This window comes from Morone saxatilis, unplaced genomic scaffold, assembly GCF_004916995.1.
Source record: "Morone saxatilis isolate NCDOM2014 unplaced genomic scaffold, NCSU_SB_2.0 Contig18, whole genome shotgun sequence".
Lineage (NCBI taxonomy): Eukaryota > Metazoa > Chordata > Actinopteri > Moronidae > Morone > Morone saxatilis.
Genome location: NW_023339740.1, coordinates 13,050,841 through 13,078,160, shown reverse-complemented (window position 1 = coordinate 13,078,160; position 27,320 = coordinate 13,050,841). Strand labels below are relative to the sequence as shown.

General features: G+C 41.6%; 1 protein-coding gene across 1 annotated transcript in view; it reads left to right on the top strand.

The window, feature by feature from the left end:
• The window catches only part of LOC118328441 (disco-interacting protein 2 homolog B-A-like), a gene marked incomplete at its 5' end in the record, with an annotated part of 27,822 nt that extends 726 nt beyond the window's left edge, over positions 1–27,096 (top strand). The window contains 20 exon segments of the mRNA XM_035662186.1: positions 14,164–14,235; positions 15,199–15,351; positions 19,642–19,767; positions 19,863–20,222; positions 20,862–21,008; positions 21,643–21,762; positions 22,359–22,556; positions 22,766–22,857; positions 23,232–23,342; positions 23,438–23,561; positions 23,774–23,883; positions 24,104–24,206; positions 24,313–24,377; positions 24,940–25,033; positions 25,126–25,245; positions 25,337–25,451; positions 25,747–25,886; positions 26,493–26,629; positions 26,736–26,816; positions 26,965–27,096. Of these exon segments, the coding sequence (XP_035518079.1) occupies positions 14,164–14,235; positions 15,199–15,351; positions 19,642–19,767; positions 19,863–20,222; positions 20,862–21,008; positions 21,643–21,762; positions 22,359–22,556; positions 22,766–22,857; positions 23,232–23,342; positions 23,438–23,561; positions 23,774–23,883; positions 24,104–24,206; positions 24,313–24,377; positions 24,940–25,033; positions 25,126–25,245; positions 25,337–25,451; positions 25,747–25,886; positions 26,493–26,629; positions 26,736–26,816; positions 26,965–27,096 (2,600 nt within the window).
• Between the last annotated feature and the right edge of the window lie 224 nt (positions 27,097–27,320).

Here is a 27,320-nt window from a genome sequence, read left to right as displayed (position 1 = left end):
GTGTGTGTGTGTGCGCTCGCAGACATCAGTGGGCACCAAATGATGTTGTGGCCCCTCAGACACTCAGCTGTGCTGCTGCTCTCAGAGACTGGACCCAGAAACCGCAGCAGATATAGGAGGGTTATTGGTTTTATACAATGACTGTGGGAAATGGGAATATGGTGCTGGCTGTTATGCAAGTCTCCTCCTCACACTGTGAATCACAGTGCAGCAGCTTGATTGGTGCTGTGCAGTTCTCAGGTGCCCGGGGGTGGATGAGTAATAATAATGTTTCACATGGAGAGCCAAGCATGGGGGATGTATGGGCCACTAATAATGCCTCAGTCCCTCTTGCAGCGCACACACACACACATACATACATACATACCTGGAGCTGTCCTGTCCATGTTGGAGGACAGGTGAAACTTCACATCACATGAGAACGTGGAAACACTTTGCAATCGTTACTGTGCCCTTGTTCGGCCTTTTTTTAAAATTAATTTTAGTAATAGTAACAGAGTCAAGAATGTTTTTCTCTCATTCATGAAAAAGCAACAGATCTCACAGGACATGTGTTTGAAGCTTTTAATAGACAATCTATCTGGCAGTCTTTCTCTAACAGAAAGGTTAGCTCAGTGGTTTGCCACTTGTTCCAGTTTGTTAATTAACAATGCATTACCCATTTATTTAATAGACTACCTGAAGGTGTCAGTTTACCTTGACAGTGTGTCATTCGTGATATGTCATTTAGTAGTCAAATTCACACTGTGGCTGCTGTGGTATTCTTTGACCTGCGCTGCTGTAGAGTTTGAGTGTGTGTGCTCTGGTTAATAATAGACACCAATTAACTGTGTGATAATGAGGCTGGGTAATGGAGGAGGGAATGTTCACTCTGTGTTCAACTCACTTAACATGGGAGGCAGTGGATGATGGGAAATCGTTGTGTACATTATGCACTGGAATACAGTAATTGTAGATTAATAACAACAATATTTATCCTGCAACACCTAACGCACTTGTTTGGATGGGATGTAGGCAGGTATGGTAACAGGTTAATTAACCTGGTGTTGGTTGTTTGACTTTTGTTTGATTTTGTTAGGATTGTAAAAGTCCTGATTTTGTCTGGTTTTATCTCTACTTAGTGTCACAGAGCCCAAAGAGTGAGCTCTGGATTGTGAAACGGTTTCTGTCAAATGTACTCAAATGTGTCAAGTCTTGAGAAGCAAGATTTAAGTTTTATCACTTAAGTCTTAAGTGAAAATAACAAACCAGGTCAGAGTGTTTACACAGTCTGGTGCCAATTATATAACTGGAACAAAACAAGTGGCTACACCTTGACTGTGTTTACTAGATATTAGTGTAATTTATGATTGTAATTAATCTGTTGATTATTGCTGAAACAATAGGGAAAAATGCCCATCACTTGTTCAAAGACCCAAAGGTCTTCCGATGGCTTTATAACAGTCCAGACTAACAAATGTTTTACATTTTTGCCTGATGAATGACGTAAAAATAGTTGCAGATTAACTTTCTGTTGAGTTATTGTTTCCGCTCTAATGACTGGTTGAGTCTAGTGACAGATTGTGTTATTTTAGCTCTGTGGTTTGATAGTCCCTTGATGTAAGTGCCATGGAGTGTAAATAGTGAGTCTTTGATTGTGAAAATGTAGAATAACAGACCTGGTTATAATAATTAAAAATTCTGGAGACATCATAATATCTGTATAAAATGAGAAGATACACCCTGTCAGTTGACCATTCACATGGTAGAACACAAGCATTAAAACTCTTTCCATGATCCGTTACTTTATTTCTGAAGAAAATAATGAAAAATGTCACCATCACAAGTTCAGAGAGCTAAAGTTCACATCTTCACATCGGAGTTCAAAGCACAAAGATATTCATTTTACAGTGATATAAAACAAAAAGGATTACTCAGTTGTTTTTTTACTTTTATTTACACACACAAAAGACTGCATTAAATCCAGAGATGTGTCAGGAGACGAAGCCACAGACTTACACAACGGACCTACCCACCCTTAAACAGAAAAACAAAAAACTGTTGACAATTCATTCTTGTTGATTAACTAATTATTCCAACGCTAGTGGTCGTCAAGTCGAAGTCAAGTCTCAAGTTATTCTCTTCATATATCAGGTCTCAATGTAATAATCACTCGTCTCTTTACAGTCTTTCTGCTGTGTAACAGCTTGGAAACTGCTGCTGCTTCACTCTGAAGCAACCGATTGATCGTATTGATGGAAGTGTGAGTACAGTCAGAGTTACCTGTGACGGTTTTAGTGCTTTAAGACTAAAGAGTGAGTTAGTGGTAAGCTGACCTCCAGAGTGACCCTCCCTCAGCTGGGGAGCAACGACAGCTCTATCATCTGTAACTTTAGACCAGTGGCGACCGTTGTGCCAATAAAAAGGCTCAGCGCTGCTGTCCAGATGCCCCGATCCCGTATCGATGAAGTGCAATCGCCGTCTGCTTGGTGGCACTCAGGCTGCACGCTGATGGGACATGGCGAGCAGCAGCTGGCTGCCCAAAGAGTCTTAAATGTTCTCATGGATATCTTTTACATGGCAACAATCACCCCATTGTTGTCCCCGGACTCTCCTAGCAACAAACAGAAGAAAATATGCATCAGCACTTTTTTCACAGCAATAGTTGTGGGCTGCAGCATGGGTGTGTGTGTGTGTATTTGTCTGTATTTGTGTCCAAGTGTATGTGAAAGAGAGAATGAGACTCCACCTACTTTAACCTCCGTTACTGTAAGGACACAAAGAAAGCCATTGAAGGGATCAAAGTCTTGGTGATTGAGCCGGACTGGAATTTAGAGCACTGAACCACAACTGTTTAAGCTGCTCAGGGAGCATGCAGGCATCGTAGTGTCTGCAGCTCCTGCATTTATGTTGTGTATGTGAGTGGGTGACCAGAGACGGAGAGTGAAAATGACCAGAGATGATCTGCTTTGTATAGATGTTGTTCACGTAACAGAATCGGCAGTGCATGGCATCGATCTCTGGACTGTGTTCGTCACACATATTGAAAACTGTCAAGTACTGAAAGTTGGCATCAAAGGCCTAGTGACATTCATTGAGTTGATTTAAATTATAATCTTGCCAACTTCAGACTATATTTTATTGCACAGCTGTCTGTGTTTAGAGAGCGTTTAACATTTGAGAAGTTTGCAGTTTTTTGGCGTCTGATCAGCCTTTAAACACATAATCTGTTACTCCAACTGGACTTGCTGGATCGTATTTCACCAACTCTGTGAGGCTGTACATAGGCACAGCAATACTTTGAGCTAACTCAACACTTACATGCTTGATTCTTAGCAGGTATAATCCTTAGATTGTTCACTGTCTATTAGCATGCTAACTATGGTAATTAGCTTTTAACACAAAGAGGCTGATGAGAATGTCATTCACTTTTCAAATATTTGGTCAGAAAGCAAACTATTGGACACACTTAAATGCTCTGATTTATCGGCCAAACATCGGTATCGGCCAATATTTGCCTAGTTGATTGACATCAGCCTATCAGCAAATAAGATGGCATTCACTGATGTCAGTGGCCGAGGTTTATCTGTTGTGTTGCCGCAGTTATGCCCAGGTTAAATGTTTTGTTAATTATTTCCAACTCAGATATTGGAGAAATAATCATCTTCGTTTTCCAGCACAAATTGGACCTAAATACCGATGTGCTCCGTGCAGCAGCACAAACAGTGAGCGGCTGTTCAGCTCTCCATCTAACATCTTGGATAAGAGGAGAAATAGACTGAGGTGCAACAAGGCAGGGATGCTTATCTCGTATGTTATTTCCTACTTCCTTAGTTTCCCTGGCACAAAGGATGAATAAATAACAACAAAAACATTGGCACTGGCTATCAGCAAAATGTTATTTTAAACATCGATATTGGCCCAGAATCGGTGCATCCCTACATTTAAATTTAGACATGATGTCATTAGAGCAAGTCAGGGGAGCACCAAAGCTGTTACATTTCATGCTGAGGGGAACATGAACGTCTGCACCATATTTAATGGCGGCCCATCCAATAGTAGTCAGCAGACAGACCGACCAACAGACCGTCATTGACGTCCCCAGAGCAATGCTGCAAGCATGGTTTAAAACATTATGGTGTTGAAACTCGGATGTCATTTCAGCGCTAGCATCAATAGATTGCAAATGATACACAGCCCCACTCATATCCTATGATGAATACCATCCACACAGTCCCATTGTATACGTGTGTGACTATAAATGTACGACATGTCCAGTAAAGCATACAGTTCGGCACAGATTACAGAGTTATTTGTGGTCATTTTCTGTATTCCTTAATTTGATTGCTGTCTCGTTCTCTGCTGTGACTGTCCGGGCCGATAAGTGGATGTGTGGATTTTCTAGTGACTGGCGTCCATCCTGCTGCCTGTCTGCGATGCTGCGGAGGAGAGGCAGGTTTTCATCTCGGCAGCCTGTTCCATACTGAGAGAGGGAGAGGGAGAGGAATGAGAGATTACAGTCCTGCCTGCGTCTCTCAATCTAGGTCACAGAGCATCAGGGGGCAACACGCCTGGCTCATTTAGCTTGTGAGTCACTCTGGGCCAGGACTGCTGCTGGGGATCTCTCTCTCTCTCTTTCTCTCCCCCCCGTACCCCGTATTATTTTAGTTCTCCTCCATATCAAAATAAATAAGATGCACCCCTGAAGGCAAGTAGCGTTCAATGCTTTATTGACAACAATTCTATAAAAAGACTAACAATGTATTAGTCTGCCTTTTAATAGGTTTTAGTTTTGTTAATTTGTAAGACATAAATTTTTATAAAAATGGTTCACAAATATTTAATATGTTTATTTTTTTATTTCATAAAACAGCTGGACACTGTAGTTTCTAGGAAGCATTACTCAAAGAGGACTATATAGTCCATTTGTTGGGGACTATTTGCAGCCATGGATTAAAGTACAGTCAGTGCACTAGTAAGTATCTTTGGCAGCTGGATGCTGTATGTGAGGTCTAAGTCGATCAACTGAAAATGAATTAGCAAATCATTTGATGAATGATTTTTCCAAACAGAAATACCAAACACTTTCAGATTCTCAGATGTGAGGATTTGACGCTTTGCTTTATCATATATGATAGTAAATTAAATATCTTTCATGTGTCTGATGGAGCCCGGTCACAGTGAAGGAATATGTCACCCAGTGAAACCGTGTGGCTCACTGATGTTTGGATACACTGATAATACTTGTTAGTAGGATCAGTTCATTGCTGGTTTTGATCTTTTCATTGGATTTGTTGACAATAAGTAAAAATACAAAATATCACCACATTCATCCTTTATGGCCGCCTGGCTGGGAAACGCTGGCTGTGTGTGTGTGTGTGCGCACATACGGTCACTTTGCTTACACATGCAGTTATTCGTGCATGTCTGTACACTCAGCATTGACAGGGACAGGAAGGAAGCTGATTTATCTATTTAAAAGCTCATTAACCATTGCAGAGGAGCTGTACTCTGATCTCTGGCCAGCGCTTCAGGCCACAGACTTGGTTTTTATAGCACAAAAATAGGGACTCTTCTGCCACCCATGTCACACAGAAACACAACAGGATTCCTTTTAAATTTTCCTATTATATAACACCCTTTGTATCTAATTTCACCATGCACACAGACCCACACACACACACGTAAACACTGGATGCATTGAAGCCTTGTGTACTGAAAAGACTGAATAATTTAGATGAGACCTGAGCACACACCTCCACACACACCCACACTGTCAGCTGGGTAGCTGAACCATCTCGCTTTTAAGTCCGCGGTGAACTGCAGGTGGGCTCTCAACCTTGTCTGGCTTTAAAGTTGGGCTTCATTAAACCTTGTGGTCATTATAATCAACTGCCTTTTGATCTGTTTGTTCTCTTCTGCAGCTTGCAACTAAACGTAACACAACTCAAAGAAATGACAAGTGAAAAGTGGTGGAGCAGTAAGTAGTGGTCAGGTCACTGTGCTGTTCACTGAATTATTAAAAAGTGCCAAGTAGAAGTAGCTGCCTGCAGCACGTGCTTCAGACTGCACACCAGTGAGTCCGCTGCCATTTAATCCAAGATTCTTTCTAGCTTCCTAACAACAGAACAATCACTTCTACTGTTATTTGGGTTGTGAGCCTGCGGGTGTGCAAATAAACAATGAAACCTTAAAATATAGAGAAACTAGAGCTGAAATGATTAGTTGATGAACAGAAAATTAATCGCCAGCTATTTTGATAATCATTTAAATTGTTTAAAGTAAAACATGTCATTGTTTTATGTCATTGTAAATTAATAAATTTGAGTTTTAGATTGCTATACATGTGAAAGTTTAGTTTAACACTAAAATGAACAAATGACAAACAGCTTGCTTCTGTAAATGTTTTTTTTTTATCTCAGGTCGCTTCCTAATGCATTTCATGTGACAGCAGCTGTCCCCATCACATAGTCCTGGACTGTATCATCACCATGGTTTTACATCTCATGTTCCCTCATGCAACACCACATGGGCCGGTTGCTATGGACACAGCCCCATGCCCTGTCCCCAACCCCCCCCTGCTTACACATATACTCACTTTGACTTTGTGAATTTTCCATAAACCCTCTCCAGATTAGAACAGCCATATGTTGGCAGCCACACATACAGTAACACAATTGAACGCTCTGCTAAGCTATTAAAACCATTACACAGGAAACATGAGGTTTCTGCCACCCCGTCACAACTTGTCGACAAGCGTTGCTGGTCCAAAGGCCGTATTAAGCCTGCCGTCAGTATACCATAATCCATAGCACGCTCAACGCGTCCAGACAATCCTCATCAACACATGAAATCAGAAAATATTTGACTATGTGTTGTTTTCCTGGTATCTCAGTCTAGTCCAAAAGCGGCTGATGGATGCAAATAACGGAAGTCAGCCATTAAATGTTATTTTCCTGTTGGAAATAAATAGAAATTTGGGGATACGTACATTTTATCTGAAATGTGGTCTAAATTGTACCATTGACGTAGGTATCAGTGGTGTCTCAGTTGTATTACACTGTCAGCTGAACCTCCTGGTGATGAACTTGGAAATGTTATGACTTTATGAGTTGATGAGCTGGACCCACTTTAAGACTAGTTTTGGATCACATTTTGTGCATGACTTGGCCTTTATTTATTTATAGTGGCTATTCTACTGTCATGAGTACATAATATACTGTATAAAAACATTTTAAAGTAATTTTGTATATACTGAAGGCTTTGATTATTATAATGTTTTAATTGTGCAAACTGCATTGTACTAAAAACGTAATTTAAAATGAAAGAAGATATGCCAACAACTTTAACTGTGCTTCCTTTTAGTATTAAAGTATTCAAAGAGATATTTCTCAAATGTTCTACTGCATAAGTAAGAAACAGATTATCACAAACTGTTGTGTGCTATGGTTGTTATGCCCTGATTAAAGAGAATTAGTTTAGAATTTAGGTTATTAATTGTTGTTATAAAGTTAGAACCGTTAGTAAGAATGGTACACAGTTAATGGGGCTCCTCTCTCAATACACGTTACAAAGCTTCCCCCAGCCATAGAAATCTTCACGGCAAAAACAATATTGCTGCCCCTAAGATTTACAGCGTCGGTTTTTAGCTATGCACCAGTATGGAGATATATGACAAATTCATATCATATGGGAAATTAAAACCAGTATACTGGTTCATCCGGTATATCACCCAGCACTGAGCTAGACTGCCTCGTTTGGGGAGGAGGTGCAGGTTCAGGTAGCCTTTTAAGTCTTGTGTAGAAGCCACTTTTTATGGGCCACAACCTTCAAAGCGTCTGCCATCCTGACCTTTATCAGCCAGACCACACATCCTCCATGATGCCCCATAGACTCTAACCCCAACCCCTTCCTACATACATCTTATTTTCCAGGTTTTTAATTTAGATTTTCTACTAACTGTTAAAACTTTCCCTTCGTCCCTTTTTTTTCTGTCTGTGTTGCTCAGTTTTTTGTGGAGATGGGATCTCCTCTTCAAATTTCCTCCTGAGGTTTATGTATGTTTTTCCCTTCTGTCTTCCTAGAGTTGTTGGGCTGGGTCCGCAATCATTGCTATTGTGGTCCTGCAGAGCACACTGAGAGATTGTATGTAGACGTGGGCTGTACAAATAGACTTGACTTGACTTGACTTGACTGTAGCATCTGCTCACCAGATCACCTTCACTGACTGTGGCAAAGAATCAAAGTCTCTAGAAGTATGTACGCAGCCCCTGTTTTCTATCTCTGTCACTTGGTAGTTTTTGTTGATATTAAAGGAACCAACTAAAAATGTGTTCCTCTGGTTTTAGATCTTGCTTCAGACACATGTATATCCCTTGGTTTACATCATTGTTATAATTGTCATGGCATACTCAGTGTCTCATGCCAGCGTGTAAATCCCATGGGAGGATATGCTCTTGTTGGTGTTATGTAGCATGTGACTATACTTACTAGTGTTGTGAAGTGTGTGTGAAGTGTGAAGTGTAGTGAATCAGGTGTGTCTGCCACACCCTCCTCTTTCACTCTGCTGCTGCGCGTTGAGAGAGAAGAAAGAGTCGACAACAGGAGGTGGAAGTCACTTCTCCTCTTCAGTTAACTCACTGCACTCCATTGCTCTACTGCTTTGTAACCCCTGTTATTATTTCTACTGGCCCCGGTGTGTGTGTGTGTGTGCACGCCTGTGTGTGGGGTGTCGTCACTCCCCGTTGGAGTTTCATTTAATGAGTGTGCGGCGTGAAACATGATTCACTCTGTTACCTGAGTTGGCCGGCCACACCCTGCCTGCTACTCCAGAGGGAGAGAATCACTTGAGACCTGCAAAGAAACTGTGTGTGTGTGTGTGTCAGGGCTTTAGGCTTTTTAAAGCACTTCTTTCACTCACTAATGCCTGTACTACCAGTTTTATTGTCTGAGTCATTATATGTACATGTATAGCTTGTCTTTGTGAACTATAGTGCGTGCTGAAAGAATACTGTGCATTTTAGTGAGTAGTTCCCCATTTCCATGTGTTTGAGACATTTGCTGTCTGTTCTTTCACTTCTCATCTTTCAGTTTGACATTACTGTTAGATAAGCGATACTGAATAGACTGTTGAAACTACTGTTCGTGTTACATGAGTTTATTCAGTTGATTATAGAGGATATTTGACCTCATTATTGGGTCACTGTATGTAAGTGTCAATGACATAAAGACACACAATTGTATTGTCCTTTTGTCATACTGACACAGTTCATTAAACTGTCTTGACCTTAGGAATGATGATGGGACCTTGTTGAACTGCAACAGTGTTTAAGAAATTTGCCTAAGCAATTTAAAAAAAACTGTAATAATATATTATTAATACTCTCTTTCTTTAAAGATACCAAATAATATAACAGACTGATTTGTGAGAAAATGTGTATAAAATGATGCTCTGAACATCTACTCATTTTTTACTGATCTCAACTCATGTAACCATAAAAAAATGCGTATGATGAGTTAGAATGTTTGATTCAGTTAAACATTATAGCTTAAATGACAAGCTGAAACAATCTGACCCCAAATATGTATAATCTTGTCAGAAGTCAGTGAAATAATATAGTTGTTCTTACCCTTCAAGAGATATAAGAGTATAATATGGATGCTAAGGGCTTTAATAAGTATGTATTAAGTTTTGAATATGGTCTAAGTAGCGCCGTCACCCATAAGGTCAGTCACACATTGAAGTGCACGTTCCTGTTGACACGCTTGCAGTCCTGTATTGACATGCACTCTGCACTGTTGGCTCCTCCTCTATGATTTTTGACAGCAAGTATACACATGCAGAGACATACACTTCTCACACCACATATGTAGAAAGGATTATATATGTTGTCAAACCACTTTTCACTTTGACTTCACATGACTTTTTCTGACTAATTTACGCAGCATTATGTTGTCTAAGTGAAACTGTCCTGTAGTGGTGGTCAGACTGGTGTGCGTGAGCGTGTGGACGCAGTGAGTGGGTGTTCTTTTGGCTGAGTCGGAGGCTCGGCCTGCTGGTAAAGAGGAGGCAGCTGGGAGGTTTCAGTAGGGTGTTTGTTCCACAGATAAAACTGTGACGGCTCTTTAGGAAGGTTGGTTTGGGAAATAAACAACAACCCTCCCCATGAAAATAACACACTTGAACTCATATCAGCAAATGCAGAGATGGCAAAGTACCAAACAGAAGGGGACCATATGTCATTCTTTATTCTGGAGCTTTATAATGTTAGCCTGTTGCAGCAGTCAAATATTTAAACCGATTTTTGGTTTATTAAATTTAGAAGATCTGACTTGGAGCCACTATCAGCGTCTTTTTCTGTGAGATAACAGCTGGAACTCGCTGTAATATTTGAATGTTTGGATCATTTTCGGTGAGCAGGTGTTGACATGTGTTTTCAAACTGTTTTTTCTGAGAAAGCAACTGAGGAAGAGGAAAGAGCAGGGAAAGAGAATAGAGGTCAGTAGCTAATTACTATTCAGACGGAGTGCCTGTGGGGTAGAAGTCGAGAGCAGTCTCGCTGCGATTCAAATAATCCGAGGCTAGCCAGTGTGAGTGCTACGGGTACTGAGAGAAGGCACAGCTTTGATGTTTCTCTCTCCAGATTGTGGAAAAATAAAACACACACGCCTCGAGGTGAACGCACAAGTCTTCTTTACCCATGCAGCTGTCAAACCGAGATGAAAGAGGAACTCCATGCAATGCCTTACTGTTAGCTCGTCACAGAAATGGTTTGATTGTGACCTCCGCCATTCGGACGGACATGACTGGGTCACTGTGGGAAAGTGGGTTAACGAGAGAGGCCCTCATCACCTCAGCGGAGCGGTGCTTCACCTCTTAAGCAGATCTCTTTCACTGTTTATTTGCGTGTAAACTGTGAGAAGACCGTAACAGATTCCAGTCGTATGTTGGAGCTAAGTCACAGTAAAATCAGTTTTATTTGTTTGTTTGTTTCATACATAAGATGCAGCTCCGGCTGAAAATGGCCTTTCTCATTTTTCTCATGCACCAGTTTGCCAGTTTTGCCACATTTTCATTTCCTGTCTGATATGCAGTTCTGTCCACATGTAGTTTACTGATTGAATGCAGCCCTTTTTCTTTTTTTTAACTCTTCAGCTCCCACTGCTGGAGCCTCACTCTGATGATACAACTATTTAAAAAAAAAAAAAAAAAAAAAAACAGATGAATTTCAGATCATCCAGATGGAAGAGTGATTACTTTTTTCATTTAATGCCACGCCAGACCCTCCCCCATGGCCGACTCCATCCGCCTCTCTCTCTCTCTCTCTCTCTCTCTCCCTTTCTGCAGAGAAACTGCCTGTTCACATGAGCTAAAAATAAATCATGTGACTGAGCCAAGCCAACTGTACCGTTCATGCATTACTTATGGAAGTGTTTGCTTTTCTTCCATTTTTTTCTTCAGAAAAAAAGAGCACCAGTCCCCGAATAGATATTGTGTTGGAGTGGGCTCTCAGGCAATATCCTCCAAACATGAGCACTCTCATTTCTGTCTGCTCGTCTGTAGTGTGTCAGGGGTCTGGTGCTTTAACTGAGTAGATGGGCAATTTGTTGTTACTGAAGAACTGTGGTCGATGTAAAGATGTTACGTCAGCTTAAATGACCAAACAGCGTTTAAATGTAAAGTTTGATCCGTGTATTGTCTTTGAAGTAATCATATGAGGTCGTCTTTCTACAATTTCTCATTCAAGTGATGATCCCAAGCACTATCTATTAAAAACTCATTTTTTATTAAATAGTACAGTTCAGTTCATTGCATTAGACACCAGTCTGTCTATTTTTATGGTGTACAGTATGTTTGCCATCGGGTGAATTACTGAATATCCTTATTGGCTTATTACAGATGGGTCTTATTTTTGTAGTATTGCCCATCATTTCTATTTTAGTAACAATAAAACAACCAACCAAAGTTATTTGGTCAGATGTGGGAACACAACAGGGTAAGAGACACGAGTGGTAAGACAGCGTTTTAAACAAACTCCAAGTCAGCCAGACTTTATTAGAAGAGAAAAAAGCTTCTGTTGTAAACATCTGTCATAGTTTACAGACAGTATAACTAGTTCAAAGTTGAAATATATTGTACTATTGTAGAGACATACATCAATCAGCCATAACATTACGCCTGGGCACCCTGTAGCCCCATACATAACAGACTGATGCACTGTGTGTTCTGACCCCTTTCTATCAGAACCAGCATTAATTGTTTCAGCAGTTTAAGCTTCAGTAGCGTGTCTGTTGGATCAGACCACACGGGCCAGCCTTCACTCCCCATGTGCATCATGACCCTGTCTCTGGTTCACCTCTTTTCCTTCCTTGGAGAACGCTGCCCATTTTGCTTCTAACACATCAACTTTGAGTACAAAATGTTCACTTGCTGGCCTAATATATCCCACCCACTAACAGGTGCCATGAAACCGAGATAATCCGTGTTTTACTTCACCTGGTCAGTGCTCATAATGTTATGGCTGGTTGGTGTATTCTGCGTGTTCAGTTTAGATTTTATCTATAAAGTGATTTAGATCATCTGGCTAAACTATTTTTGGGATTGAAAGTGTAGTTTTTTTCCTTGGAAACAGCAAGTGACACCAGTCTCACCACAAGGCCCATTAGTAGCTGTTCTGTAGCTGTCAATCATATCATGTCCTCCTCTGCAGATGGAGTTCATCCATTTGTCGTGCAATATTATGTTCAAATGTTCATTTTTCTGAGCACTTTAAGGACTCCTCATCAATGTTGGTTTGAAAGTTGAGATTGAGTTGTAGTGATGTTGCCTTGTTCCCAGATATCAGCAAACAGAACAATGAAATAACAGCCCAAACCGCAAAAATAATAACAAAGTTGAGGGAATTCAACCGAATCACCCAGCCAGGTCTGTTGTGTGCCTGGCAGTTGTTCACTTGTGTCCAGAAATCCTCATCTAATCTCTATTGTCCTCTGTGGTGTAACTGGGAAGAGACGACATCAGTGGCAGACGGCTTTAAACTTTCATCACTGTGTGTCTCAGCAGCCTAATTTTTAATCAGGGATTAACTCTCGGAGCTCCTGGAGATGATACAACTGCAGAAGAGTCACAGATAGTGGCAGGCTTGTTTAGTTTTCTGTTTTGACTCCCTTATTCTTATACATACTGTAATGATTTTCTGATTTTAAAAAAACAGCGAGACAGTCTTCATGATTAAGATGAGGTTTGAGAGCGGCCAGGGCAGCCACTGGCGGACATACTGAATGAATCATCGCTGCTCAACACAGTTACTAGAAAAGTGAGTGCAGGCTCTCCAGATGGATTTTTTGTACGTGTCTGAAAATCTGACAGCTTTGCCCACAGAGGAGTTTGGCAGAGTCACTGCATCGCTTCAGGGCCAGCAGAGAGCTCAGTCAGCCTGTGTTGTGTCTGGTGGGCTGGAGGAAGATGCAGATGGGCTGTCAGCAGGAGGGATAGGAGGGACATTTTGCTCCTCTGCCACTCGTGACTCGAGATTCCTCCACTTCTGTCCTCTGAAAGCACTCACTCACCGCTGTCATCTGTCTCTCTCCTCATCTTCATCATCACTTCCTCCTCTGGGCTCCTGTTTTATCTCCATGTGTCTCCCACCATTTCTTACCCATAACTTTTATGCCTCTCGGTTTTTCTCTGTGTGAATCATCCCATCCCTTGCCCACGCTTCCGTATGTTTCCAAATTTAGTCCTGTTTTGTTTTTCCCTTCGTGCCGTACTTAAGGCTGGAATGGAGCCACATCTTTGACGCCCTCAGCCATCTCTGGAGATTACTGCAACACTGTGTGCATCCATCTGTGTTTCCATCTTCTCTTTTACAAAGTTTTGTTGTTGTTCTACCTGTTTCTCTCCCCTCTGTGTCACCATTCTCGTGTTTGAACAGGTGGTAATAGATCACATTCAGACACATGAGGGAATGTAGATCAGTGTTCAGTCCTAATTCAGTTTATTTTTTGAATGGGTCTTTTTTTACTCAAGCATTTAAATGGCTAGTATGTAATGCAGAATATAAAAAGGCTTCCCCTAAAATGTTGAATGTTACTGCTGTTTATTCGAATACTATCAAATCTAAGTGGCCTTGGCTTTGCCCAGCCTGTAAGTGAAGTCACTACTTTCTCTCTGCTCCTTTACAGGTGACATTACACAGAAGGGCTATGAGAAGAAAAGGACCAAACTCCTGGCTCCCTACATCATCCATACTCCAGGTAAAACCCATCACCTCTCAACACAAGCATACCTCTGTACCCCCTATCTATCTGTCACTTTAATCTCTGGTTATACAAAAGAACATGTAATTCTGAAACTTTAACAGTTTTATCTGGTATGGCCCTGATTTCAGTTGATTTTTAGTTTCTTATTGCCATGACTCAGTCACACAAAATCAACACTCAGCTTACTGTCAGTTTCTTTTTATGACGGGTTATTTCAACCTGGGTCTCACACTGTAAATGTTGTGTTTATAAACTGTTAAAAACAGAACTGCATTACAGTATAATTGAAAGAAATGTAAACTTGATGAAGATAGCAGTAAATGTTCTGTAAATAGCTGTTTCTGTAAATGACACTGGTAATATTAAGACCTGATAATGCTCACTGCTGCCTCCTCCTGTTGTTTATTGGGACTGGGATATTCGTGTGTATATAATATTTTATATTGTGTGTATATATAATATTTATATATCTATGTATCTACATATGTGGTAACAAACTCATAATAAAACAAATAAAAACAATAAAACTAATTTGAATTATTTCTTCATCTTTATTGTAATTCTCAAAAAGAACAAATTTATCAAGGAACAAGCACCGACAATAATCGCATATAACATTGCGAATCATAGTCATACTAATACTCATACTAATTAAAATCAAAGAATTGTCCTGTTCCCTACACCATATAACATATATCGTGTATAAGTTAAATATGTTCATGTTATGAAAATTGTAGAGAGTATGCAAAATTTTCCCTTCAGTCATTGAGGACATTTTTACGTACATTGTTTGTCTTAAAAGAGGCAGAAGTTAAGTACGGATGCTGTTGACAGACATGGCTTCTGATGCTACATGGATTTCCCATTAAGGCAGCAGAGATCATACTATCCTAGAGGCCAGATAGAGGCCGGTTCTCATGTGTTTTTTAAAATGTTTGTTGTTTATGTATTTGACAGTGGAGCCGCCCCGTCAGCCTGACGTGCAGCCTCCCGCTCCCAGTTCCTCCTCCAGCCATGCCCCACCCCCCTCCAGCTCGTCCCGTTACAGAGAACGTCGCTCCCGCAGAACACATCGCAGTGGAGGCACCAGGGATGACCGCTACAGATCAGGTCAGGACTCCCAACTTTAAAAAAGAATAAGAAAAAAAGCAAGAAGAAAAGCTAACACCTCCAGCGTTCAACCTTTTTTTTTTTCCCCAGATGTGAAAAAACCTCTGGATGCCACCAATCAGTGAGGCGAAACGAGCGAATATCGCCGTTCCTCCCCTGATAACCCTTGCAGTGCATCAAATTGGCAGCTAAACATGACATGTCAGCCTTCACTTGTTAAGCCCACTGTTTTTTAAAAAAAAAGCCGCAGAACCACTCGGGCCTGCCTTTCCAAGGGGACGCAATTAAAGAACGAGCCTGTGTGTGCCATGTGGTGCTCGCTGGTTGTGTGGGTGTGTGTGTGTGTGTGGTCGTGTGTGTGCGTGTGTGTGTGGCGTGTTGTGGGTGTGTGCGCGTGTGTGTTGTGCGCGGTGGTGTGTGTTGTGTGTGTGGGTGTTGTGTGCGCGTGTGTGCTGTGTTGTGGTGTTGCGCGTGGTGGGTGTGCGCGTAGCTGTGTGTGTGTGTGTGTGTGTGTGTGTGTGGTGTGTGACCGCTGACTCGTGTGTCGGCTGTGTGTGTGCTGCTGTGTGTGAGGGGCTGAGAGAGACAGTGCAGCCCTTGCAGCTGGGGAGCCCCTCACAGAGGACCCCCACTCTGTGAAAGCAGAGTGATGTCACTGCCTGGCTATGTGCGAGGAGGTTGAGAGGAGAAGAGGGGAATACTGATCTGGAAGGGGAAAACCTGACGCTGGCGAGGATAGAGGAAGACAGAGCAGTAGAGTAGAGGTGAAAGAGCACAGAGCATGTGAGGAGGATTTGTCTGTTAGCTGTGGTTCAGACTGTAAAAGCATCCTCCCTCCAGACTGACCCACACCCTGCTGTCTTTTTTCTTAACTCTCTCTTCCTGCTCGCCTTTTTCAACAATTCTTGCCTCTCATATGAAACACCCTCACACACCAGTATGCTAAATACCAGGCTCACTAAGTCTGTCTGTTAGGCTGGAGTCTGGTGGTGGTGGACAGGGTTGTTTGAAATGCTTTGTTGCCATAGAAAAATCTGACCAGTAACAGAATATCTTTTATTTTTTATGTGATTTGGGGAGGAGGATTCAACCAAGAGAAGATTAGAGCTAGAAAACATAAAGGCAACAATTGAGATTGGTGCAGTATATCTATAAATAGACGAGGAATGATTGAAAATGAAATGGACTGGGGTGGAAAGTGGTGCTGCATTGTCTTGGGTTTTAACAGTGTAGAAGTAAAGTTTTGTAGAACTGACGGGTTGAAAGAGGCGACCTGGAGGAGAAGAACATAGAGCAAGGACAAGAGGGATGAGGAGCCTTTTGCCATGTGATGAGTGTGCCATCCATTTTGCTCTGCAGTGTTACAGTTCAAGTACAGTAACAGTGCACTGATACAGCACCATTTAGATTAGGCAGCTTTCAAGGCAGCGGCGACGCAGCAGCACACGCACACAGGTAGGGGCCTGCATACCTCTCCTCTATCCCTATCTTCATCTGACCGTCAATAACCTATATTACTCTGTAGTGAGCAGTAAATTGAGTTATCATACATGAGTAATCATTAATTTGTATATTAAATAAAATATACTGAATTCATGTAGCCTATAGCCCTCCTAAAGCTGCCGGTTGTGTAGTGTTGCACACCTGTAATTTTCATTTTTTCGATCAAAGCTGATGGATTTTACTGTCATTTTTTCAAAAAAGTTGCCAGCTGCCAGTTTATCAGCTAGTGAGAGAGATGTTTCCATTATTTTACCTCCACTCATTGATATAAATGGGGTAAATAATAGAAACACCTCTCTGTATAACACCATACAGTTCAACAGCTTTCAAAATTATCATAAAGTTGAATCACCTCAGTTTCAGTAAAAGCTGAACATTATAACATTAACGAAGGAAAGATTTATTGCAGGTGTGGTGTATTAGACAGCATTGGTTTTAGCTACACGTACCTAATAAACTGGAGTAATAAGATAAATATATATATATCGATAAATGCGCTGCACTTATATATCCCCTTTCTAGTCTCCGACCCAACGTCACAAACAAAAAAGTGCTTCGCGTACAAAAATGTACAACTTCAATAACATGGGCCGCGCCACGGCCCCTGTAATCCAAAAACTGAACACAACCGTGCCGTCTCAGCACAGTAAAATACGTTCTTCCAACCACATGTGCAATCCAAAGTCATGGGGAGCAATTGGTTGTTGAGTATCTTGCTCGAGGTCACATCGACATGCAGCGGGAGGACCCCGGGGATCGAACCGCCAACCTTCTGATTAGTGGACAGCTTGCTTTACCTCCTGAGACACAGCTGCCGCCACGCAGTCAGGGGTCTCCACCTTGTGTAAACCAGCAGGCAACAACACACTACAGGGCTCTACAGCCATAGTACACGCTCTGCGAGTCTGTCCTTGGGCACAGCAGTGCTTTGAGCACACAGGCTGAATATATGGTTAAGTGTTTAAACAAGCTAACGTTTGCTCATTAGCACTGAACACACTCTTTTTGCAGGTATTTGATCATAAATGCAAACAGTCTGAAAAATGTGTAAAAATGGAAATCCAGATTTTTAGGAGAGACAGCCAGCATAAACAAATAATAAGAAGAAATGAAAAAACACTGCAGCAATGGGAAAACAGAAGAGATTAAAGCATTTTATGGGCTGCAGAGAAAGTGCAGAACAACTTTAATTGAATTGCTTTTTATCTCCTCGAGCTTCCTTCAGTTATTACTCCTCTTGAACAACCTGTCTGTGTACTGCGTTCACCAAAATCCAATGTTGATTGGTTCCTGAGAGACTGCTGTCTCTACAGTTATACGTGTTTGTATATATATGTATATGTTATATATATGTATATGTTTGTTCTGTAAATGATTGGACTGATTCAAATGTGTAATAGTAAACATATAAAAGATAATACCAGACTAAGGCCTTTGGCTGCTCATACTTGCATCTCAGTTTTGATTGGAGCTGGTGTTAAACAGACCACTAGCCTCCATGCACCCTGCCATGCTTGTCGCCACGGAGACAGACCCTCATCCTCCTAGACATGTGTAAGGAGTGAGCCTCTCCTGACGCCCCTGTGTGAGGGTGGACGATGGGCACATTATGAGAGAAGATGATTTAGCCCCGAGCGATCTGTTCAGCAGAATGCCAGTTATGTAATTATGGTCCCCACTGCTGCTGTGCTTGATGATTTATTTAAATGTGTTGATGTTTGAATGGAATTTGTGTCCCCCGAGTTAATAGATGTGATTTGTCAGTGAGTGGGCTTTTGTTGCACATGTGTTGTTACATAGTCTGAATGTGTGGCTGTTCACGTGGTTGTGTTTAATGTGCCTGTGGGTGTCATCAAGTGAAAGTATCTCTGCATTTATTACTGTGTGCATGTGTGTAGGCAAGTGTGTGGGCTAATTTGCTCTCTCTTCCTGTCGTGGTTTCCTGTGGGAAAACACACTCATCCTCTTAGGATTTTATCCTGACTTCTTCACTCGTAATCTTTCTTAACATGTTGATGTGCTGTTTAGAGCCTTGCTGACTGAGATGCTGCTGTCAAAAATTACTGGAAAGAAATGAATCAGTGGCAACCAAACATTTAAAACAAAGTCGTCATAGGTTGAATTAGTGTGTAAGCTGAGAGCGGAGTGACAATTATATTTAACAGTTGTCTGTTCTTCAGCTTTTCTGTCCAGTTAACGTTCTTACAAACCGATCCTGCTGCCTATTATGTGGTTCTACTGAAATAATTGTACAAATAGTTCAAATCCCTGCATTCATTTTTATTCCTTCCATACCAGACAGCAGGGACTTTTCCAGGAACCGCATAACTTTTGTTGCATTGCAGGATTCTTTATCTGCCTGTCGACTAGAGGAGCCAGGATCTAAACTTAGTTCCCAGGCCCTTCCTCTACTGTTTTTTTGGAGCAGGGGCTTTTGAGCGCAGATCAACTTGGTTGGAACTTACTGATCTAGAGGACTCACAGCACAATTAAAACAATTACAGCTGCAATGAGGGAAAGGAAGCATTTTAAGAAGGAAAATAGGAAAGAAGAAGGAAAACATTTAGCAATTTGAATCTGAATCACACCACACTAACCAATGAAGGTGCCCACAAGAATCTCTTAGTATGGAAAAAAAGAAAATGACTATGTGTTGAGCGCAAATGGCCATTTGAAAAGTTTTTGTTGTTTCTTTTATTGTGTCCTTGTTTAGTAACAGATCCACAGCTGCAATGATCATGTCAAGCCGGCACTAACTCAAATTGCATTGTTGCATTGTCAATGCAGATATCCATACTGAAGCAGTACAAGCTGCTCTGGCTAAACATAAAGAAGAGAAGATGGCACTACCCATGCCTACCAAGCGACGCTCCACTTATGTGCAATCTCCCATTGAAACCCGCACACCACCAGGTAGGACAGGAAGAAGGACAGAAGTCCTACAGATTGACCTTCAGCCAGGGAGGATACAGAGTTGGATAATTCACACTTTGTTCTCTCTTGCTCAGACTCCTCATCAGGTTCTGAAGATGAGACGTCTGTGCGCAGGCAGTCATCAGTGGTCGCTCCTCCGCCTATGGTCAATCCCAACCTGCAGAGCCCGGACTCTTGGATCAACCGCACCGTCCAGGGCTCCTCCACCTCCTCCTCGGCCTCCTCAACCCTTTCCCACGGAGAGGCCAAGCCGCAGCCTCAGAGTCAGCCTCAGCCTCACCCTCACCCTCAGCCACAACCCCAGCCCCAGTACAAGCCGCAGTACCAACCGCTGTATCAGCCTCACTACCAACCACAGCACCAGTCTCAGCAACAGTCACATGAACATCCCCACGCTGCAGCTGTGGCGGACATGCTGGCCCACAGTCGCATTGGTGAGACACTCCACTGATTTTTGACTGGTGTGAAATATTCATGGATTGTGACTGCTGTTTATTTGGTTTGACCAAAACTGATTGATTATTACAGGAGATATCAGCCAGATCTGGGGCTTGGTGGTGTGATTATAGTTAATAATTTATTGATAAAGTGTCTATTTCATTAATAATAATAATTATAATTGTCCTGTCAAGTGTTTGATACTATCATATAAACAGTTAATGAATGATTGATAACACAGTATTATACACATACTAATCATTCAAAACTATTAAATGTGTTCAAAACTCATGAAGAAAAGGTCTGGATCTTGGACATCATAGTTTATTAATTCAAATACAATTATTCATCACATGTAACTCTTAACACTTAAAATGTCACTAATTAAAAGTTTTACTGCTGATTTAAAAAGAAAAATGGATTCAGAGTAATATTATTTGGTGAGCTGTCTGCTGATTTAAATCCAAGACAATATATTTTTGACCATTTGACTCAATTTTAACTTTGTGTTATACCTTCTATGTGCTCTATTATGTCTATACACTTAATCCGCTGCCTGGTTTAATTTGATTAGAAAGTAAGCTGAAACTTTAAGATGGCTTGTTTCAGACTGTCCTCCCTTCCTTCACCTGCAGCCCCCTCAGAGAATAGCGCCCCACCTCCAGATGTGACAGCTGGGGCTCCTCCATCCAGAGGACCGCGGGTGGATCTGCCCTCCAATGCCGTGGTCCGAGGGATGAGCCGCGGGCAGAGCCGCTCGAGCATGATGGAGACCGCGGACGGTAACGACCAAACCACATAGCATTTTTATTTGTTTGTGTGTCTCTGCGGAAGCGTCTGACTCTACTCACAAATCTCTTCTCTCTTCAAAATAAGTGTCATTATAAAACTAATTTCAGACTTTACTGCTTTCTTTTCTTCTTGATCTTTCTCTACCCTGTCACATGTTTATTTGACTGGCTGATAGGAAGAGGTAATATCCAGAGTAAGGACACTCCTTAATGTATAATGTCCATAGCCTTCTGTGTTTGCTGTTGTACCCTTACTCTCCCTCTTGTTTGTAATGAATGATTATAGAAATAAATGCAACAAAAACAACATCCACACACAGAATGAATCCTCACGTGTGATCCCAAACCAAAAAAAAAGTTTACCCCAGTTCTCACCGTGTTTTCCTCGTGTTGTTGCCACCTATGTATGCTGCTTTTCATTCCCAAAAGATATTACAATCAACTAAAATCTTCACAAAAACAAACAGTATCTTGTGTAATGAGATGAAGAGCAGCAAACTATGAGATGGAAGTTTAAGAAGTTTAAACATGTAGTGTTTTGTCACTGTGTGTATGAGCCATAGTGAGTGTGTGACTGCATGTTTGTCCTGCCACTTTCCCTTCTCCACCTTCATCCTGCGTGTAGGAGTTCCTGTGAGCAGCAGAGTGTCCACAAAGATCCAACAGCTGCTCAATACCCTGAAGAGGCCAAAGAGGCCCCCGCTCAGCGAGTTCTTCACCGACGACTCAGAGGAGATCGTAGAAGGTATACGGCTTCATGAAACACTTCTCAAATGTCCCTTACATTTCTACTTCAAGATTATATATACAAAATTCACTTGCATTAGCATCTCAGACTAAAACAATGGGTGCTACGGACTCTATTGACAAAACTTTTTTACTTTTACCTAGCAAATAATCATAAAACACACTTCAGATTGGACAGAAACAAAATAAAACTTACCAAAACTGTTTTTGTTAGTCTTTCCACAGGCTTTCCAACAATCACCAACTCTGGTTTGGTCAAAATAAATGCTTAATTCACAGAGTTAGATGAAAAGATAGCTGCGAAACGGGCTACAATGACCCTGGGGATTTGTTTTTTCCACTGACAAGCTCAGATTGTTATTCTAAGTGGAAAGTATCCCTACAGAGATAGAGCTTTTGTTTAACCAGAAACAGTCAGAATATGCCTGTAATAACGCATGCCACCGGACTACATAGACCACAACAGTAATTTTACCTCACATATCACAGAAAATAGATAATTATTCACATATTTAGGCAATTAAAATAGCAAAGAATGAATCTGATCAATCTGGTATATACCCATAAGTGTTCTGATGCCTCTCTCTCACACAGTGCCCCAGCCGGACCCCAACACACCAAAGCCAGAGGGCCGTCAGATCATCCCGGTGAAAGGGGAACCTTTGGGAGTGGTCAGTAACTGGCCCCCCGCCCTCCAGGCAGCGTTGGCCCGTTGGGGGGCCACTCAGGGGAAGAGTCCCGCCCTCACTGCTCTTGACATCACAGGAAAACCCCTCTATACACTGACTTATGGTGAGACTCCTGAAATTAAATTTACAGTGTCAAATCAGTAGCTGTAACATACAACTGCTGGGAGTTACAGCTGAAAGGTTCATGTTAAGAGTTCAAGAGTTCATCTAGATAATAGAAAGATGTGTGTGACATGAGTGCTTTTGGCAGTGGGAAGACACATAACCTACCCTCCTAACTCTCTCCTCCCTGCTCCACCTTCTGTCTGTTAGGGAAGCTGTGGAGTCGCAGCGTGAAGCTGGCATACACCCTCCTGAACAAGCTGGGCACCAAGAATGAGCAAATCCTCAAACCTGGAGACCGGGTGAGAGGGCTGACACACTGACAGAAAACAGATACACACAACAAGTGTATTAAACAATTCATCCTGACACACTAATTTAACACAGAGGAATGGAACATTTGGTGGTCCTGCAGTCCTTAATTTTAAACCTGTATATTTGTTACTTTTAGCCCTGTTGAACTGAACCCATATCAGCTCTGGAAATTATTTTATTGTTGCATTTCAATTATGGGTAATAGGTAAAAATTATTTCACTATAAGAAGAAATAAAGTTTTAGATTACAAAAATGTGAATTGCCATGAAATTAACACAATTGCTGCTCTTTGCATTTAGTGCGAATTAGCAGATGTTAGCATCTTAATCTTCCTAAATGTAAAGTTTTATATCTTTGTAGGTGGCGTTGGTGTACCCCAACAGTGACCCTGGGATGTTCTGGGTGGCCTTCTACGGCTGTCTCCTGGCTGAAGTTATACCTGTACCTATTGAAGTACCACTGTCTCGCAAGGTAAAATAAAAACCCTCACAGGAACATGTGAATTTTGTCAGTACAGAAATATTTTTTTTTCTGTTTAACTATGAATATGTATGTTGTGTTTTTAGGATGCTGGTATCAGCCAGGTGGGGTTCCTGCTCGGTAGCTGTGGTGTCGGTCTGGCTCTGACCAGTGAGATCTGTCTGAAGGGTTTACCCAAGACGCCCACCGGGGAAATACTGCAGTTTAAAGGTCTGTATGAAATACTGCTGAAAGTAAAACATGATGGCTACATTTCAGGTCACCTTCAGACTGTTTGTGCACAACATTGTTATGCAAAGGGTACTGTGTACTCTGTACTCTACTGTGTTGTAATGAAGAGGTGATGAATTTCCCTTTTTTACATTCTCAAGTAAATTGTAAGCACCCTTGATTTTACTTTCACTGATTCCTTTCTCTGATAGGCTGGCCTCGACTAAAGTGGGTGGTGACAGACTCAAAATACCTGACCAAGCCTTCCAAAGACTGGCAGCCACACATCCCCACCGCCAACACTGACCCTGCATATATAGAGGTAACAGAGCTGCTGCAAGTTACATTAACCAGTTATTGCTTTTAGGGAGACTATATTGTGTAACTGGCTGTTGTCTAGCACACAACTGGGTCACAGTAAAGAACAATATTTAATTTGGGAACATTAAAACCATTCCTGCATCCTGATGTGATATGAAAAGACAAGCTTGTTGCAGTTTACACAAGTGTTCACAGGTTCCTCGTGTTTCTTCTCTGTGTAGTACAAAGCGAGTAAAGATGGCACAGTGGTGGGTGTGGCTGTGTCTAAAGTTGCCATGTTGACCCACTGTCAAGCACTGACCCAGGCCTGCAACTACTGTGAGGGTGAGTAAAGACCTGGATTGTCGTCATGATCTGAAGATTTATTTTTATTATTCATACAGTTGTTTTATTTAAGTCTGAAGTCACTTCTGCCTTTCATCACTTTAAGGGGAAACTTTAGTGAATGTCCTGGACTTTAAAAAGGATATGGGCCTGTGGCATGGAGTACTCACGGTAAGTGTGTCGATGTATGCATGGGTGTGTTTACATATGATTGCACATGCAAGCTGTGTGTCTACAGCAGGTTCTTTACTCCGGTGCTTCCTGATAATGCTTTCAAGGTGCTTTTAGATTATTCTAGTTGCACCAGAAAAGAACAGAAAAGGGGATTTTATGGTCTGTGTTCTCATCAAGTATCTGGTAAACTCACCAAATCATAAAAACCTCATGGATTCTGTGATGGACAGATAAAAAGTTGCATTGTTTTTTTGGGACTTGATGTTGTGTTGTTGTTTATCTCACCCACATAATGTCACTGCAGTTATTTATGCTATTGAATTCATTAACAATTTACAGTACTTATATTGGCACAATAAACTAAACTATTTGACTGTTAAAGCACTAAGCTTTTTGACAATTAGGCTCTCAGATTCTGTTGGAAGATGGGGAGTCTTTTTAAAAGTTTCTGTAATTTAAGAACATCGTTTAGTAGAATGTCCCAATGTATGCTATTTGTCATGATCGGAAAAAAATAGAGACTGTATTAGCTGCTTAATCAGGTTTTGTTTATTTCTAGGCTGTGATGAACAGGATACACACTATCAGTGTTCCTTATGCTGTTATGAAGGCTTGTCCTCTCTCCTGGGTGCAAAGGGTCCACATCCACAAAGGTAAATTACACTGGTCTCTCAGCTTGTGAATAGTAATGCCATATGAAAGAATTTCTCATCTAACATGACATGTCACTCTCATTCCCGTGCAGCTCGTGTAGCTTTGGTGAAGTGCCGTGATCTACACTGGGCCATGATGGCCCATCGGGAGCAGAGAGACACCAGTCTGGCTTCATTACGTATGCTGGTTGTTGCTGATGGTGCTAACCCCTGTGAGTGCTTCATGACTCCCAGCTTTGTAAAACTAGTTATTTTCAACTGACAAAAATTAGATGGAATATGTTGAATCTCTCTGCTGTCCAGGGTCGGTGTCTTCCTGTGATGCCTTCCTGAACGTGTTTCAGTCCCACGGGCTGAAGCCTGAGGTTATCTGTCCCTGTGCCACCTCCCCTGAGGCCATGACAGTAGCTATACGCAGGTATGTCACTGACTCATATTTCCTGTTTTTTTTAGCATTATATAAGATGAAATAGAAAGTTTTTAGTCCCACCAACCTCCAATTTCTTCCCTCTACCCACCCTAACACCCTCCATTTCAATCTAAGACCCATGAAAGGATGTGATGATTAATAAAATGACTGGTCTGGCAGGGTGGATGAAGATGCAGTCTGTCTTATGTGGTGGTGTACATAGGTGGGTGGGCAGATGGCTGACTGTGAGAACAGATGGGATGGATGGAAATGTTCATGTTTGATCAAACTCTCTCCTGTGTAGACCGGGAGTCCCTGGCGCACCTCTCCCCGCCCGTGCCATTCTTTCCATGGGCGGCCTGAGCCACGGTGTCATCAGGGTCAACACCGAGGACAAGAATTCCGCCCTGACTGTGCAAGATGTGGGGCATGTCATGCCTGGAGGTGAGGATAGATGGAAAGATAAACAAGTCAAAAGGAAAGTGCTTGTGGGAAAACCTTACATAAAAAACATTATTGACCTACAACACTTCACTAAATTCAGAATTTCAAGCCTTTGTGTCTACAACACAAATCATAATAAATATAATGATAAAAAATACCCATGTAATTGTAGCCATACTGGAAAACTCAGAACAAAGGCACATTTTTCAACTTTTGAGACTGCTCAGTAACTTACACAAATCAAAATTAAATAACCATTCCCATTGTCTCTACCCCAGAATATTTCAGGGTTTTGTTAAATCATTGAATTAAATATTGATGCTCTTATGTCATTATAGTATCTACAATACAGAGGAAAATTAGACTCTTTCCATTTCTCTAAAATCACACAGCTCAAGCAATCTATATTCCCTTGAATATCTTTTGATCTGCCAACCTCAACAGCTAGAGGAAATAAAAACATTTTTGCAATTATAGATCTTTGATAGATAAGCAAGATTTAATTTTCAACTTTATTTGTATAGCGCCAAATCATAACAGAAGATTTAATATACCGTTAAATTATGAAGTCCATATTTTCTAAATGTTACCTTTGTGTGTCTCCAGCTCTGATGTGCATTGTTAGGCCAGACGGGCCTCCTCAGTTGTGTAAAACAGATGAGATAGGAGAGATAATAGTAAATTCCCGTGCTGGAGGCAACATGTACTACGGGCTGCCTGGAGTCACCAAAAACACCTTTGAGGTATGAAAGCAGACTTACACCCACAGCCTGCCTGCTGATTCAGTTTCATTAAATAATAAACTTGATTTATCTCTTTTTGTGCTATATTTTCTGTCGTCGTCTTCAGGTAATACCGGTTAATGCTAATGGAGTTCCCATTGGAGAGATTCCATTTGTGCGGTCAGGCCTCTTGGGGTTTGTTGGCCCAGTAAGTAGGACTTTTCATTACAGTACAACATCTGAGGTAACTTGAGCCCTCCTAGAAACCATCCTTCTCTCTCTGTCTTTGAATGGGTCTTTCTACTTACAGTATAATGACCCCGCTGTGTGTCCCCCCCCCCCCTTNNTTTGCACAGGGAAGCCTGATCTTTGTGGTGGGTAAGATCGAGGGTCTCCTGATGGTGAGTGGGCGGAGGCACAACGCTGACGACCTGGTGGCCACTGCTCTTGCTGTTGAGCCGGTCAAGACCGTGTACCGCGGGAGGTGAGGGGACCACCAAGTTCCTTTTTATACAAAGTGTGTTTAGAAAAAAGATGAGCTCCTCTGTTGGTCAAGTGTGAATACAAATTTAACGCTGCTGACATCTGGTGGTACAAAGGAAGCACAGCAGGCCCAGAACATGGCATGAGTTTCAGATTGCATTTGAACGTCTTTTGTTAAAACATCTGACTTCTGATTTAATATATTTGTGTGTGTTTCTGTGTTTGTGCA